Consider the following 18,275-nt stretch of genomic DNA (forward strand, 5'->3'; position numbering starts at 1 on the left):
CCAAATAGCAATACAACTGTACCAAAATAGTTTACTACAAGTAAAGTTCAGAAGCATAATCAGCAAAATGTACTTAAAGTTGTCTGGAACTGGTGAAAGCATGCAGGAATGACATAAGTCATTAAATACAGACAGAACTAACAATAGAATTACAGAACTACAACAATAATTTGGGTTGCTTTTGAAATTTCTGGTATGTATCACAGAAAGGCAACAGGCCCTTGGAAAACAATAAAATCAGAGCTCATTTGACTAATTACTAATTCAAAGTTCAGTGGATGATTCTCTTGGTTTTGCTTCCTCCTCATTTAGTGGAACATGGAAAGCCACGTATGGACACCACTTGGTGTTGAGGCACACCAGTTTCTTCAAAGTAGCCGTTTTGACAATATTGAAGCCCGTCTCTCCCCCAAAGGTGCTGGGCTTCCAGTACTCAGGGGAACAGATGGGGTTTTCCAGTAGGCCTTTCAGGGAGAATGGAACCCCAATCTCCACCATGCTTTCACCAAACATGGCGCCTGGGCGAGCCTTTTCAAGTAGAAGGCCGGGGTAAAACTCCAAAGCATCGATGTTGCCATAGAGCTCCTCTAAACCTTTGGCCATTTCTAAGTCATCTTTTTGGAAAAGAGAAATAACACTAGATTAATGTCCTACTCAAAGTTCTTCTGAGAATACTGGCTAAACATTAGCAGCAAAAACAAAAAACTTGCTGTAAGTAAGTAACAGATAGACAATTACAATACTGTTCCAGCTTACCAGTGAATTCAAAGAAAGAGGCATATGGTTTGAGGTCAAACTTCTTCCTGTATTCATTGAAGGGCTGCACACGTAGTGCTCTGGACTCGTTGATGACCAGTTCTGAGACTATCAGGAGGCCTTCATGAGAATTGCGACCATCTCCTACCTGAAAGTCAGAAAACATTACACCAATGCCCCGCAATAAACTCAAAGCTAACCTTATGAGACACTTTATCAATGACCCCATTTTGTCAATGACTTGATTGTCAGAAAAAAAAAAGGTTTTGTAGTTATGTTTAATGATGGAGCAAGTTCAAACAAGTGGAGCACTTGACTTTGAAACTTCCTCTCAAGTTCATCTCCGCATTTCAAAGCCAAATGACTTTTAATTTAAATTCTTCTGCTCATTTTCCTGAAATAGCTCTGATGACTGTTAAGTCAAATGATATTTAATGCAAATAAAATGTTCATGGTGTTTATGTTGTTGTCAGAGAAACCAAAATTATATATCCCCGGTCTTTACAGTGACAGGTTCACAGAATGTGCAGAATCATTTTTAGTATTCCTATGAACAAAGCATTGCTATAAAAGAGCTTACGTTTGATCGAACCTGTCAAAAATAAAGTTAATCCATATGGGAAAAATAAAATCTTGATTCTATGAAAATTGTTTGACATCCTAAGATGATACAAGACATAAATTGTTATGTCAGTGTAATGCTGTTAAAAAATATGAATGCCATGGTCATGCCTATGAGCTGAAAGAGACTGTAGCTTCACTTGCACTCCTAACACTGGATTCTTGTGCACACTCAGTGGATGGTCCTCTACTACCTGTCCTGCAGGCTGTCGAGAGAAGGCATCCACAAGTTTCTCCATTCCATAATGCATGACGAGGGAGGTGTTGTAAAAAAACTGAGGGTACTGGATTTCATCTCCATCAATAAAAAAGTTGTCAGGCATCAGTGGGTGCCAGTGGTAGAGGTGACAGAACTCCAGAGAGATACGGTTGCTGTACTGGAAAGGTGTATTGAAGAGCATAGGGGGATCAAACTTCAACTTCAGTTGGTAACCACTCAGCTGCTGCAGATACTCTTCTAATATGATGTGGATTGTCTCCCCTGAAGTTAGAAAATAAATAGAAAAGCTTGTATTTTGCATCTGGTTATGGTCCCCAAATTTCTTAGTTGATGTCCAACTAAACTCACCGATGATGATGAGTCTGGTGGTCTGGAAGAGCTGCTCATCATCCCAGGTGGGATGTTCTGCCTTCAGGATGTCACAGACCCTGTTATGCTCTCTCAACCATATGGTGGCATACATGGTGAGACCCGGCAGCAAGCCGTATGTCTCCTGACCAATGGCCAGACGCTGGTCCAGAGGCATACCTTCAGGATACACCATGTGCACAGGGACCTCAGACACAGTAGGAGGGTACATCTCACCATTTACAACCTGTGGACAAACAAAAGCACATATGTAAGCAAACGATTTCAAAGGTTTTGCTTATAGATTAGGCCAGAATGAATATTCATTATCATTCAGCATCAGTATCATTGACTGTGCTTCCTCAGGTGCTGTGATATTGTGTTTGATTCCTAGATTTTATTCTCCCCTGAGTGTTACCAAACTCATTCATTTATTAATCCCATAGAACCATAACATGAAGTTTGCGTGTTGTAAAATGAAAACTTTTTTTTTTTTTTTTTTTTTGCAGCTTCATGCATGATACAAACAAAATATAAAGCCAGTTGAAAAAAAACATGGCTCCACTGTGCATCTAGTGGTCAAAAACTGATATCTGACACTGACACTTGCGCTGCTCTTGTCATGCAAGATTACACAGAAAATGTCAGAGCCGGTTTGACACCTGATATTTCAGCTTTCCATCTTTGTGAAGTCGGAGTTGAAGCTGCCGTGCAAGGTTGTCTCCATAGATATTTCCAGCTTCTACCTGAAAGGAAAAAGGAGGTCAAATCAATTCATTGTGCCAATAAGAAAAGTAAGAAATTTTGTGAAAAAATACAGTGAGGAAACCTTTCGGTTTGTGTGTTACTTTTGGTTGGTAAGCATGTATCACCAAATATAAATTGCCAAAAATCAGAATTAAACAATATGAAGCGCGGAACAAACATATTACAATTTGGGGCAAATGATTCACAACATTTTGAGATATGTAGGGGTCCTTTCCCAGCTTCCTGCCTTTTAAAATGCTGCGTTTCCAGCAGTCTAGGCAGCAGCACCTTGGCTCTGCCTTCAAACCTTTTGCATTTCTTTTTTGTTTTAGATCTGTTAGGCCTAGTGTCCTAGCTGCTTGACTATAAGTATGTGTGTTTATAAAAACATAAATAGAATAATAATCCACATTTTGTGAATAGCGCTGAGGTTTTGGTTAGCTGCCATTTTCTTTTGCACTGTTTTCTCATGCTGTTCCTGAGAGTCAAGTTCAATAAATGTCTTTTTGTTTGTTTGAACTGGGGTTAGTCAGCCCATTTTAAGGAGCAAGATTATTTTATTTGTTGTTTTGGCCTTGGTTCACCATGAATTCCATTTCTTCAGTTCATTGTTTATTTTGTGGAAATCAATTATTTATTATTACATAAACTATTATAAAAACAATTTTCTAATGCTTGCCATACTGATTCACAAAATGTTCCACCCTTAAACAGTTGGACCGATGTACAAAAGCTGATTTTGTTTCTGATTGCAAATGTCTTTGACGTCTGTCCCATTGAAAGCACCTACGGCAGAAATCAAACTTGTTTTGTACAAGAATTTGATGGAAAAGCAGGTGGTTACTAAACCAAGGCCTCAGGCTGGAGAGTTCATCAGGCTCACCCCGTGTCCCAAAGCTTTGGTGAAGCTGCTGCCAGATTTCTGATCTGTCTTGAAAAACTGGTGTGTGAAGTGGTGGGCCATGAAAACAAACATCATATTGGTTCCCTGAGGGTCTGGACGAAATTTGGTCCTCTTAAAGAAACGCTCAGCCAACAATTTGGGATCAGGAAGAACAGCTTTGCCTGTGGACAGATATTCATCCATATGTTATATATTGATATACAGCAGTGGTTCACAACTTTTTTGTCTGGACACCCACAGCTATTTCAAAGACACATTACATTTTGATAAATTAACCATTTATCTTTTACATTTAGCAAACTATATTTCAACCACCGTTAAGATAACATTTCAACCATTTATCCTTTCGTTTTAACTAACACCATATACCCTCAGCATTGCTTTTAGTTAACATTTCAATCTGACTATCTTTTACTTTTTTTTACTTTTTACTTTTTACTTTTATTTTTAGCAATCGATTTCTCCACCAAATGGTAAAAGGGCTGTATTTAGAAATGCTGACCACTCAAAGTGTTTGGCAACACAAGTCAGCATTCATCCATTCACACACTTCTGACAGAGGCTACCATTCAAGGCAGCACTTGCAGTAACCATTCGCACACCCATACCAATGGGACATCCAGAGTAATTTGGGGTTCAGCATCTTGCCCATGGACAGGTGAATATCACTGACCTATATTATGATGGGTATGTATGTAGTGTGTAGTTGTCATGTAGATCAAAAATCTACCTTTAGTTCCCATGGGCAACGGACAGTCTTCAGGTATAGGAGGCAGGATCCTGGTGTAATAACTGAGGTTGTAGAAAGACTCCCAGTTCAGATATCCATATTTGCTGTTATAGGTCGGGGGACTTGGAATCAGGTTGGTTCTGACTTTTGAATACAAAAAGCACAGTCCAGTAATTTTTGAATACTGCTTCATCATCATCTTTGTGTGTTTTTGCTTAATAAATCATGTAAAAAGCATAAAATTAATTAATTGATGAATCCTTTCAACACGACATTCAACACAATTTTATTCATGAAATAGGCTTTATCCAACATTTAGACTGGATGAAGTGTGGTCATCCTGCAAAATCAGATCAGAAACTTTAAAACCATCAGAACTTCATTTAAAATTATTAAAGAAATAGGCTTCTTACATCCCTCTTTTTTTGTTGTGTTTTTAAAAGCTCATTTTACTCCTACAATGTAAAATGACAAATGACTGCCTACCTTTGAGCACCGCTTCCATCAGTATATCTCGCAGGAAAGAGTTGTTTACAAGGTGCCAGAACCACTGGAAGTGGGTGAGGAAGAAGTGAATGATGCTCTGGCTGGGCTTCAGCATGAGGCCAACTCTGGTCCAGAACTCCGCTATGGACAAAGATTGATTGGTGTTTGATCTAAAGAAAAAGATCTTGATGTCTCACTAACTCAAGTGGGCCCACTGTAATGGTCCAAGCCAGCTATATGCCAGCCAAAAGCTCTCTCCAACACTTGGGACCAGGAGGGGACCCCAGTTTCCAATCTCTGCTTTGCCAGATGAGACCTTCACTTTAACAAATGATCTGCTTTACACCGTGCATGTACGCTCACAAGTGTTGAGTAATGTATTGAACGAAAAAGACTGTACATACATTATAAAGAAATGAAAATGAGTTCCTCTTCCTCTTCCTGGTCTCAGCAATATGGGAAATATGCATACTGGTTGTCTTGCAGAGAGTTAAATGAAAACATCGATGCCACTCTCATGTCTGTACAGTAAATACGGAGCTACCACCAGCAGCTGTTTAGCTTAGCTTAGCACATAGAATCAGTCTAGCTGTTATAAATGAACTTACGAACAGTGCAGTTTTCCCCGTAGAAGCCAGTGCTTGTGCAGTCACATTCATAGTGATTTATACCAAATCTCACACAGACTCCTGAGTTCTGACAAGGGTAGTAGCAACAGGGATTCACTGCAAACAAGGAAAAAGATCATCTTTATTTGTGTGCATGCAAGGTTCTCCTATACCATCAGTGTATGAACAGAGGCATGATTCCCATCACTGGTGTCATTGATGCTTGATTTGATTTAATTATGATTTAAAACAGACAGAGAAACTCTTCTCACAGCACGACTCCCCTCCAGGGGAGCAAAGGAGACAGATTCAAATACTAGATAAAATGAGACCCAAACCCGTAAAATGGCAATAAAACTGAAATGTGAATTTGTTTTTCACATCAAACCTCTTCCTAATGTGGGAAACCTTCCCTTTATCAGCTCTCATTGTACTGTAGATTACAGGACGTTACATTATCCTTTACTTACTTCCTGTTGTGTTGCACTCATCACCCAAAGAAGCAATATAAGCACAATGAGTGCAACACACTGAATCTCCATAATCTCCATAGTTTGTTTTCACCGGCTTATTTTGATTTTCCATTGTAAAAAGTTGTGACTAGTACCTGGTACCTGGTAGTTCTTTGGTATCACCTCAGTCGAAGTTCCTGTAGAGCCTAGCTGATACTAAAAAGTGGAGTGATAACACTGCAGACTACTGATTGGTCTGCAGACAGCATCTCAGTGTTTGTACTGTGTCTTTTCTGAAACAAAGTTTGTCTCCTTGCTGTGACAAACAGCCATAACTTTGATATCCTCCATTGTTCCTGTGTTTGTGTTACGTTGAAGGTGATGTCATGGCTAACCCTAACCCTAACCCTATGATGCTCAGTCAAGATTCCTGCCTGTATTGAGGACATACTATCTGCAGAAGTGAAATAAGACACATTTTGTATCTGCAATTTCAGGAGCTGATTGCAAATTCTTCCTATGTGACATTCATGTGTGAACTCAGCAGCACCAACACACACAGCACTCTCTCCTGTAGTTGTCATGACAACAAAGACAACAATAGGGACCCAGCCACATTAAAACCACATTCACCTGATTCATCAATGGTGAACGATCTCCAGCTACTGTATATTCAGCGCCACTAACAATTTATTGATCTACAGAACAGTTATATTAAAAAAGAAAACATCCCACTTTATAATGTATTACAGCCTCTTCATAACATGAGGTGTTATGACAAAAAACAAAAATACCAAAAACCCTACATCTCACATTTGAAAAGTTAGTATTTCTATACAGCATTTTAAGTTTTCCATGTAAAATCACTTACAAACACTACAAATTGTGGTGAACCTGTTATAGTCCAAGAACTTAAAGAAGTTAACCTGCTTACCAACACTGGAGTCACCAGCACATGTTGAGCTCCTCAGCAGCAGTGGGAGGGTAAACACCCAGACGGACACGATGCTGAAGCCTGAACAAGAATAAGGATGATGATTTTCTAATTCTAAATCTGTGAATAAATTCATCGAAGCGCTGCATATTTCAAAAGAACTCACCTCTCATGGCCACCAGCAAACACCTGGGTGTCGATGTGTGGTGCGCTCTGGTTTGAATTACAGTTCGATTTTAGACTTGGAGTGTTTGAGACAGGTGAACTATATAATATAGGGCGACATTTGGTTATGCAACATCAGAACTGGAAGGTGCACATTTATACATCCAAATTAGCCTAGCAGACCCAGAAACATTGCACAATTTTGTTCCTTGAAAAAAACGCGTCAGAAAAAACAATGATTAGGTCAGTTTTAGCTCAAAGGTTTCGCTTTTAGTTCCCATTGGCATCGTACAGTCCTTGGATATGGGAGGGAGTATCCTCATGTTGCAGATGAGGTTGTAGTGGACCTGGTCCCAATTCAGATCTTTTCTCCCTAAATGCAATGCAGAGTGTAGGTTAGGCAGTGGTGGAAAGTAACTAAGTATATTTACTCAAATACTGTACAGATTTGAGGTACTTGCATTTCTAATATTAATTAGTGAAGTTCAGTTTTGAATATAGGATTTAACTTGTTCAACCCAAAATCCAAAGAAGATGGGATGTTGTGCAAAACGTGAATAAAGACAGAACGCAATCATTTGCAAACAAACCATGTTCACCAACATCAGTTTACAAAGTGTTCCTGAACCCCTGTGGTAATATCCTTTACACAATCATGTGTTTCACAATGTGGTAAACAAAGACAACACTTAAGACAAAATGCCCAGAAACAATATGTCACATGAACAGTGCATTATTAATGATAATTGATCATGTATCGTCTCCTTGATACCTGACAGTCCTAATTAAATAATGTATTTCTTTCTGACCACTGTTGCAACTTGTCTTCCATTGAACCTAACATGTTTTTAGGAGAAATTTCCAATATCATGTTGAAAAATAGTGTATTGGCATAAAATTTCCAAATTTTTAAAGGATAGGTGTGTAGATTCTCAGTATTGGTCTTATTGATGTTTAATTTGTTTGCGTAAGTAGACACTCTATCATGGCTGTCCCCAAGGGGAGCCCAAGAGCCAGATTCAAATCCCCCTGTATCCCCTGGACCTGGACACAACCCACTTTAAATTCAAACTTAGCATGAACTGGTTGCATAAATTACTTGAGTAATTTCCATTTCAATGCTATTTCTTTTTTTTTTTTTTCTCATGACAAAACACACTTACTTCCTTGTGCTACAATCTAGTCTTCACACATGTCACTTCACTTTAATTTTGCATTCCATGTTTCGCAGATAATCTGATTATCAAATGAAAGGAAATTAGCTGTGAACCTGCTTTAAGGAAAAATACACTTTGCACCTGCTCTCATCCAACTGTTATTCCATAAAATGCTTCAGATGTAAGTTTCTAGTCTAGCAGGTAACTCATGTCCATAGACACATCCAGCAGATATATGGTGTTCCCATTCTTTGGTTGTTGCATTATCAGGGAGAAAGATCCTACATGCTTACTTTCAAATGACCTAAACTGGTTTTTAAGGCCATAGTTGTGCTTCGGTTTGTTTTCCTGACAATCTCACTAATATTTGTTTGTGCAATTTCAGGACTGCCTAAATCAAAGATGTGCAAGGTAATGAGGCATATATGGATAAAAAAATTGTAAATGAATCAAACCTACTTCTATAGCAGAAAGACAGTTAGCACAAGGGAAACATGATGAATGGGATGAAAAAATGGATAACTTGAGTTACATGGAGGCTGATGCTGTGATGGTTCCCAAAGTCCAAGATTTCTTGCCAGCTCACTGCTGTTGTTGTTGTCAGTTCTGTAGTGGTTGAGTTTCCGGAGATACTTTCATATTCCTGCCAGACCGATTAAATTTCCAGCCTTGTTCTGTGACAATGGCGGATGATGACTGCTATCACCGCGTAGCATGAAGAGGTTGACAATCAGGCCTTATTTCTCCCGGTCTGTCTAGTTGAAATGGTAACTGCTGCATCATTTGGAAAATTTATTCTAAATATTAGGTATTTCATGTAGAGTCAGTAGTTTTCTGTATCACTTCAAAGTGTAGAATTCAGTCATCATTGATCTTTTTATGTACACCTGTGCTTTTCATACTGTGACATGTCAAAATGTCTTCCATGAAAAACAACTAGAAAGTCTTGTGTTTGTTGCTTTCTAGCACCTGAAATGCTCCTCCCCAAAAGTGCAGCAACCAAATGGAACAATCTTAAAAAAGTAACCCACAGGGGTCAGTACAACCCCACTTTTCTGCTGTTAAAGACAGAAGTGTTTCAGACAGACATGCAATTAATAGCTTGAAGAATATAAAGAATATGTTTATCTCAGATATAAATATAAGTTATTTTTGCATTCTGCTGTTTGAACCACCTTGAAAGAACAGTAAAATGCGTTCGGCATGTGCTGACACAGCACTTTTAGAGTCCTGCTGAGGTTGTAACCACTAAATTGACACATCTTGGTACATCACAAAACCACAACAGTGTGTGAGCACTTTTCACACACAGATAAGGGGGTACACCTCCCTCTGCATCCTGTCAGTAAGTCAGTGTGAAACCGACACATCACGTAGCCTCTTAGCAAAGTGACTGTGAGCTTTTCTCAATTCAAATTGTCCAGAAACTCACATAACAACTGCACATAATGTGACAAGACTAAGAGTCTACAGTCATGCTAGTGGCTCTGTGAGGCTGTACTTATGCAGCACTTACATTTCATAAGCTATATCTTACATTTATTTTTGGCCATCTAAAATACAGTGAATTCACTCTCTTCTTTGAATGTACAACAGTGTTTGGTGTTTTGTTATTTGCTCTTCAAAGTACAGTGATCTGAAAAAATAAAAGAGAAAAAACACCAAGAAAAACAGAACAAAATAGTCATACAGTGCTGAGATACAACATCAGCGAATTAATTTCCTAGGTCCAGAGGAATTTTATTGCTAATGGTAATGAATAAAGTGATTTGACCAGATCTCTGTAAACTGTGTGGTTTGTCAGCTGCATTTTCAGGAGGTAGACCTGCTTTAATGCACAGCAATCGCTGCGGGCAGGATTAAATCACAGAATTAGCACAAATAGTATAAAAATCACATTTTTTTCCCAAGAGCAATAAATCTGATCTGAACAGGATTATAACAAAAACTTAGTTACACATCGACAACCACAGTGTGTCATCTCCTATAGGCAGCAAACTGATTGTAACTAATGACACTACAATTCATTAGATGAACTTTGATCACAGTTCAGTAGACGATCTCTTTGGTTTTGCTTCCTCCTCATTTCGCGGAACATGAAAGTCCACGTACGGACACCACTTGGTGTTGAGGCACACCAGTTTCCTCAAAGTAGAAGTTTTGACGATATTGAAGCCCGTCTCTCCCCCAAAGGTGCTGGGCTTCCAGTACTCAGGGGAGCAGATGGGGTTTCCCAGCAGGCCTTTCAGGGAGAAGGGAGCCCCCATCTCCACCATACTCTCACCAAATATGCTGTTAGAACGTGCTTTCTCCAGCAGGATGCCGGGGTAAAACTCCAAAGCATCGATGTCGCCATAGAGCTCCTCTAAACCTCTGGCCATTTCCAAGTCGTCTGTTTGGGAGAGAGAAAACAGCTGATTCACTTAAAAGGTTTTTATTTTGCCATGTTACACCACAGACTGTATGTGTCACATTAGCCTTTCATTAAATGTGAAACAAGCAGAGTCAGTCACTATGGTTGAGGCTGAAATGATTTTCAATAATGACTGGATGGACTGCCGTGAAATTTGGATATGCAAAAGAGTTTCAAAAGTATGATATAGGTACATCATCATTTCTGCTTACCAGTAAATTCATGGAAAGAGGTGTATGGTTTCAGGTTGAACCTCTTCCTGTACTCATTAAAGGGCCGCATACGTGTCGCTCGAGACTCTCTGATGACCATTTCTGCCACTTTGAGCACTACTTCATGAGAGTTTTGACCTCCACCTATCTGCAACACAGACAAAACAGTTCCGACAGTGTTATTTTAATGAACTTTGAGAGGTGAACCGTCTTCCCTCTTGTTGCCGGACAACAACACTCAGTAATCAACACAGTGCATCTTAATTCTCAGCAAACAGGAACAAGTCTTTGCATGCTGCTGTGAGATAGCTGAGAATATCATCTCTCATGTGATTAGGAAGTCGTTGTAAGGTGGTTTGTTTGTTATAAATACATGTCGATATGTTTCACCATCACTGTGGTCTGCTTGGGTGACCGTCCTATGGCTCTCTGATGTTTCATGCAAACACTCATGTATGCGATAAAACACAGAGCAGGGGACTTTATTTGAAATATTTTTGCATCCAGAGAATTAAAGCTGTTGAACAACGAGGCTTTACATGTTAATGAGGACATCTTCCCAATGCAACCGTTTGAGATAAGAGTCAAAGATGATAAATATCGAGCTCAACTTCCTCCACAGCATTTCCTGTCACATATCTATATTCTCACTGTGATAAGTGTTGGCCTGATAAGTTTTGCAGTTATGCCACAGATAAGATTCATGCACCACCACTTTTTAACAAGTAAAAGTGCCAATGCAACAATCAATAAATAGGCCACTCTAATACAAGTAAAAGTGCTACGTTCAAAATCCTACATAAGTACAAAAGTATCATCACCAAAATAAGTTTCAAAAATGAAAATACTTGATCTGCAGAAAAATGTACTGTACTATATTATAATGAATTACATTATTAAATTGTTGAGAATGATGCAGCAGTGTATAAGTATTGTAGTAGCGTGTCATGTTGGAACTGGTTTTAACTACTTTATATACAGTTGCATAGTTTAGCACAGTGGTTCCCAACCTGGGGGTCAGGCCCCATCTCATGACCCCTCAGTTAAATCTAAGGGAGCAAATATTTATTTAAATGAAACCATCTGATAAGTTTCTGAGGCAAATCACTATCGATTCACAGAAATCTGAAACATAATAATTGTTCCTTGCTGTTCTGTTTGTAAGGAGTCATAATCCAAAAAGGTTTGAAACCAGTATTTTCCTCTGAAATGTAAATACAATGAAATAAAATAAAGGACAACTACCTCAAAAATGGACGAAGGTACAATACCTGAACTTAGCTAATTTCTACCACTGACTTGACTTTAAGTCTAAAAACTAACAAGACTGTGGCTGCAACCACTGGCACTGGGTTCTTGTATGCAATCAGTAGATGGCACCTGTCCTGCAGGTTGACGAGAGAAGGCATCCACCAGTTTCTCCACCCCGTAGCGTATGAGGATGGAGGTGTTGTAAATAAACTTTGAGTACGGGATTTCTTCTCCATCGATGAGGAAGCTGTCAGGCATCAGTGGGTGCCAGTGATAGAGGTGGCAGAACTCCAGAGAGATGCGGTTGCTGTATTGGAAACGCGTTTCAAAGAGCAGAGAGGGATCGAACTTCAGCTTTAGCAGGTAACCACTCAGGTGCTGCACGTATTCTTCTATTATGATGTTGATTATCTCCCCTGAAGGACAAAAAATGTCATTGGTTGACATCACACACAGAGCCACTCTTTTTATATACATTGTATAATACATATATTTTACATATTTAATTGTAAATTTCTGTTTTCTATATGGCTGTTTTACAGCACGTGTTTTCTTTCCATTTACTTTGTCTGTTTTGCTTATTAAGCACCACAACACCAAGGCAAATACCTCATATGTGAAAACCTGCTTGGTAATGAACACATTTCTGATCTGAAAACACGATATGAATCAAATATTACTTCCTTCAAAAATTAATAGAACATGACCAGTTCTGCAATTTTCAATCTTGATTTCTTTTACAAAACTATTCATGGTCAAAAGTGTTTGAGGATGCACAAGTTTGTAAATTTAGTGATGTACATTTATACTTCCAGTACTGACAAACATGTAACTCGGCCCTCACCGATGATGATGAGTCTGGTGGTCTGGAAGAGCTGCTCATCGTCCCAGGTGGGATGTTCTGCCTTCAGCACATCACAGACTCTGTTATGCTCTCTTAGCCATATGGTGGCGTACATGGTGAGACCCGGCAGGATGCCAAATAACTCCTGACCAATGACCAGACGCTGCTCTGGAGGGATGCCTTCAGGATACACCATGTGCACAGGGACCTCAGACACAGTGGGAGGGTACATCTCACCGTTTACTACCTGTGGACGAACAGAAACAGTGATCCACGTGTTAGAGAAGTATTTTATAGATTTGAAGGATGAATTGTGGTTCTTGTTAGTTGATTTCTATGATTTTGAATACCCATTTTTATTTACGCTTTAGTCTTCCATGGTCTGCTTTATGACTATGGAAAGTCTAGTCTGCTGTGCAAGTTGTAAAAGTCTGCCTACAGACATGTCTTACTCATGAAAAACAAAAAAACTCCTCAAGCATGATGGTGTTTGGATAAAGATGACTTGAGGAAGTTCTCAAACCCTGATCACAAGGATGTCAAAAGCAAGTAATATTATTTCCCAGAATAATGAGCTATTTCTTGATTACCTGATATTTCAGCTTTCCATCTTTATGGAGCCGTAGTTGAAGCTGTCGTGTGAGGTTGTCTCCATAGATATTGCTTGCATCTACCTGTCAAGGTCAAATGTCACAACCAACAAATCATGATTGTTCTAAACTTAACTTACTTTAGTGCTTCAGTGTTTAATAATGTTTGCATTCAGGTTCTAGATGGCTGCTGTATGTATCTCACCCCATGTCCTAAAGCCTTGGTGAAGCCCCCTTGAACTTTATGGTCTGTCTTGAAAAACTGATGGGTGAAGTGTTGGGCCATGAAGGCAAACATCAGATTGGTTCCCTGAGGGTCTGGCCTAAATTTCTTTCTCTTAAAAAACTGCTCAGCCAGCACTTTGGGATCAGGAAGAACAGCTTTGCCTGTAGACAAAGAAACATGTTAACATTTCCTCAGGAGCACAGTCGTCTGTGTGTGACTGGTGTAGGTCTCACCTTTTGTTCCCATAGGCAAAGGACAGTCTTCAGGCACTGGAGGGAGGAGCCGGGTGTAGTACGAGGTGTTGTAGTAGGACTCCCAGTTGAGGTACCCATATTTGGTATTGTAGGTTGGAGGGCTTGGAATAAGGTTGCTTCTGACTTTGGGAGAAGGTGATAACATGTAGTTTACTACAATACAGTACAAGGGGTTTAAGGGATAAGGCTGGTGATATACTATATGTTTTATTATCAACAAATCCCATGAAAAGACCAAAACCAACGATGAATTAATCCTACTTGTATGAAGTGTTTGCGTAGTCAAAACGTGGTGAGCCATATTCATAAATATATTTTTATTACTGTATAATTACCTAAAATCTGAATGTTGGTTGTAATCTGAAACCTCACCACTAGATGCCATTAAATCCCTCACACTGGTTCTTAAAGTCTGCTCTTAGTCTGAGTTTGCTTGCAAGGAACAGAAATGCAACAGCCCAAAGTAAGAGCATGCAACTCTTAGCAAAAGGAATCTAAATGCTCATTTAAGTCGACTATCTCAGCTCAGCTTGTGGGCTCAAACAATCATTTGCATAAATCTGGTCAAGCTCAACTCTGACAAGTTGTTCTGCATCAAGAAGAGTACTTGTCCACTAATATATTCATCAAAATGTGTCTCTAATACAAACTGTGAACATAAATATCAGAGAAGAACCAGAGCAAATGTTGAGCAAAATATAGGAAATATTGTTTTATCCAGTGGTCGTGGTTCTGCAGAGTGAATGGTTTATTTGGGGGTTTCAGTTTTGACCTTAAACCTTTTCTCCTACCTGTCAGCACTAATCTCATGAATGTGTCTCGCAGGAAAGAGCTGTTAACGAGGTCCCAGAACCACTGGAAGTGAGTGAGGATGAAGTGAACCACCGTCGGGCTGGGCTTCAGCAGGAGACGAACTCTGGTCCAGAACTCAGCTACACGCAAAGATCAAGAAGAAATATTTTTTGTACCACTCCTAATAAAGCACACTTTCTAAGCCGATTATAAATTGTCCCCAGGTGTTATTTTCACATGGACCCACACGTCAACACACAGACTTCTGTGAGATATGAAAAACATTTGCTGTACTTACGAACAGTGCAGTTGTCTCCATGGAAGCCGGTGCGTGTGCAGTCACACTGGTAGCTGTCTGTGCCGAATCTCACGCACACTCCGGAGTTCTGACAAGGGTAGTAGCAACAGGGATTCACTGCAAACAGGGAAACAAACAGATCATCTTGAAGTGAAAAACTGGTATAACAAAGCCCCTGCTGAGCTGCAGGGCTGGTTAACACACAGGCCTGGGAGGCCAAAGACAAACACAGACAACCTGAAAGTGAATTAACGTAGATACACCACCACTGCTTAAGATTATAACCACTGGTGGCCTAAAAATTCACAGCTTCACCCTCCATCATTACCACTGCTGGGGCAGTTCTGAGGCCACCTCCTCATATTTTTTATGCTCTTGGCTGTTGTAATATGACTTCCTGTCCCTCCGTCACATTTACAGAAGTTGAATGAGATAATGTAACGCTGCAGCTGTTTCTTCCTCATTAGCTGTCAATGAGAGGACAGATAAGCATGTCCACCCTTCATGAACAACAAATAGATATAGGTTTCTAAAAGGAGAAAGTGCGTGAATGTTGCTTCAGATAGTGCTGATGTGTTGATGTTATGTCGGTCTTTACCAGGGAAGCACAGGAGGCAGATGCATAACTTAAGACAGACTTGGATCCAATACAAATGAAAAATATGTTGTGTTTGTTGCTTATTATGTGCAAAATAAGAATAATGTCTGAATTTAGACTATGTGTAACCAAACTATGTCCCCATTGTATGATCTGCATTACGCTCTAAAAGGTGTCCACTTGATGGTGGCTTACATTGAAATGCAAGTCTATTTATCCATACACCTATTCAGGGATAGAGCTTATCCCGCCATACAATGGGCAAAAGTGGAACTAGGAAATACCATGGACAAGGCAGTATATGGAATAAAATTTCTAATTAAACTTAAATGAAGTGATCTGAACTGACGTGAACCTGCACTTCAGAAAAGAAACAAACAAAAAAAGAATGATGTATCATCATGAAATACACTATTATTACAAGTTATTACAAGCAAATATGGCATGTTGTGATGGAAAAAGAAGTGCTTACCAACACTTGAGTCACCAGCACATGATGAGCGCTCCAGCAGCAACAAGTTGATGAACAGCCATGCGGAGAAGATGCTGAACTCTATGGAAACAAATAACAGATGAACATCAACTTGGGGTAAAAACATTAATTTCACTCAGCAGGTGTCTAATTAAGTAATTTTAATACACACCTTTCATAGTAGATTGTGCTGTGAGGGTTCAAAATGAAATTTGGTTTTGTGTCTGTTTCAGGAAGGTAATTTGAGAGACATAACAGCCCTTTGCCCTGCTGATATGGTCTGACTGGCTTTATAACATCAGCTATAGAGAATGGGCGGTAACACAGTTTCCTCCACTTCCTTTGACTTCCTTAGACTTCAATAGATTTTAAAGAAACTGCAGTAGAAAGAAAGTATTTTGAATTCAGCATTTTTAACCAGGATTTGTGGGAAAATCGTTCTCAGGACAATATTTAAACCCAGCAAGTGGACTTTTTCTTCAGAGTGAAAAGTTCTGTCTTCAAAAGATGATCATTACTGGTCTTAATGTGTCGTTCAAGTCAAGACAGTGACAGGAAACAAAAAGAGGGTGATGCTTTAAGGAAAAATTCAAAGCACTCTGTCTCCACCTGCTGGCAAATAAGAATAAATTCCAGGCCTTGTTTATATAACTAGAGTATACATATATAGCTACAAAACTGACACGCACACATCTGTACTAAATATCCTTAAATGGTCTGTGCGCTAGAGGAACTCATCACAGCTTCTGTGCGTGCATGACTACTATGAGTTCTGTTTATTCAAATAAAGTGGATTTCCTGCAAACTTCACCAATGTGTCCTTGGTTTTAAAGACACAAAACTCAAACTGTGACGTGTATTTGCATCTACTGACCTTTACTCTATGAGAGATTGAGTGTTTGTTGACCTAACAGTGTAATTCAATGTAGAATAAGAATCACAGGGCCTGGATATAGTATTATGAAAAGACATTGAAAATACAGTCTCACCACTGGGTTCATTCACTGGCTGTTCTGGAGCTTTCGACAGCACCACACTATGACAGCACTTAAAGTAGAAGATGTGGTCAGATTGTTTAGTTAATTCTGTCACATAGAATGAATGTTCAGTCTCAACATGAACAGGTACTTCACAAAGGTCTTCATCCTTTCAGTGGTGGAGAAGTATTCAAATTCTTTACTTAAGTAACAGTACTAATACCACACTGTACTGAGAATGTTACTTAAGCAAGTATAATCAGGAAAACGTACTTAAAGTATTACAAGTAAATGTCCCCAGTGGTGGTTATACTGGTATATATTATATCATTGGATTATTATTACTCATTTATTAATGTAAAAGCGGAGTTGTAGTTGGATTAGGAGGAGCTTATTTTTAACTATTTTATCAGTAGGACTGCAACAAATGATTAATGATCTTGCTGGATTAATCTGCTGATTATTTTCTCCATTAATCGACTGATGTTTGGTTTGTAAAAATTCAGAAAATAGTAAGAAACGTAATCACAGTCACCCAAAAGCCTAAAGAGACATCTTCGTAGTGCAGGTGTTTTGTGTTTTGTCCAATCAACAGTCCAAACCTCAAAATTATCAAAAAATAAATTAATGTTTTTACAAGAAGGAAAAACAGCAAATCCTCACATTTGTGAAAACTGGAGCCATGAAATATTTTTGGTTGAAAAACTGGTGTTGAGTGTAGGGTTATTGTAGTGTTGAGTTATTTACCACAAAAGTATGGTCTTTACCTGGAAATAACAAGTACATGAAGCTGTTACATAATTGTAGTGCAGTAAAAAGTAGAACATTTAATGTTTAATGTTGTGGAGTACAAGTATAAAGTGGCTTGAGAGGAAAATACTCAAGTACCCCTGTATCCCTGCCATGTGTGTCCAATCTAAACAACATTATTCTGAAATTTTCAGCACTCCTCTTTCACATCAGTCAGACACAGTTATCCTGCCGGTCCAGGCAACAAAACACCAACCTTTCACTGACAAATCCTCTCTTTAAATTCTGCGTATTGAGGCAGAGAAAAACTCTGCAGTGGCGTCACAGGATCAGCACAGAGACTCTGACACTGATGGGAAGGAGTCCTGAGTGCTGGGGTGCCCAAACTTTAACCTTGGAGGGTCAAAACTGGAAGTTAATGTTGGTCCATGCCTTAATTGAATTAAAGTGTCACTCTGCCATGCTCAGAT

General features: G+C 39.2%; 2 protein-coding genes across 2 annotated transcripts; both read right to left on the reverse strand.

Annotated features, from left to right (window-relative positions):
* Positions 1 to 264: 264 nt before the first annotated feature.
* LOC143320858 (prostaglandin G/H synthase 1-like) lies at positions 265 to 6,514 on the reverse strand. Its single transcript, XM_076730867.1, has 10 exons — positions 6,460 to 6,514; positions 5,421 to 5,537; positions 4,813 to 4,953; positions 4,327 to 4,470; positions 3,576 to 3,757; positions 2,608 to 2,691; positions 1,946 to 2,192; positions 1,572 to 1,858; positions 757 to 904; positions 265 to 614 (listed from the first exon to the last, which is right to left on the reverse strand). The coding sequence occupies exons 1-10, from the start codon at positions 6,512 to 6,514 to the stop codon at positions 265 to 267; spliced, it is 1,755 nt and encodes a 584-aa protein (XP_076586982.1).
* Positions 6,515 to 9,817: 3,303 nt separating this feature from the next.
* LOC143320828 (prostaglandin G/H synthase 1-like) lies at positions 9,818 to 16,325 on the reverse strand. Its single transcript, XM_076730804.1, has 11 exons — positions 16,251 to 16,325; positions 16,079 to 16,159; positions 15,009 to 15,125; positions 14,710 to 14,850; positions 13,898 to 14,041; positions 13,644 to 13,825; positions 13,439 to 13,522; positions 12,849 to 13,095; positions 12,134 to 12,420; positions 10,754 to 10,901; positions 9,818 to 10,520 (listed from the first exon to the last, which is right to left on the reverse strand). The coding sequence occupies exons 1-11, from the start codon at positions 16,255 to 16,257 to the stop codon at positions 10,171 to 10,173; spliced, it is 1,788 nt and encodes a 595-aa protein (XP_076586919.1). The 5' UTR covers positions 16,258 to 16,325; the 3' UTR covers positions 9,818 to 10,170.
* Positions 16,326 to 18,275: the final 1,950 nt, after the last annotated feature.

The sequence above is a fragment of the Chaetodon auriga genome, chromosome 5 (genome assembly GCF_051107435.1).
Source record: "Chaetodon auriga isolate fChaAug3 chromosome 5, fChaAug3.hap1, whole genome shotgun sequence".
In the NCBI taxonomy this organism is placed as follows: Eukaryota; Metazoa; Chordata; class Actinopteri; order Chaetodontiformes; family Chaetodontidae; genus Chaetodon; species Chaetodon auriga.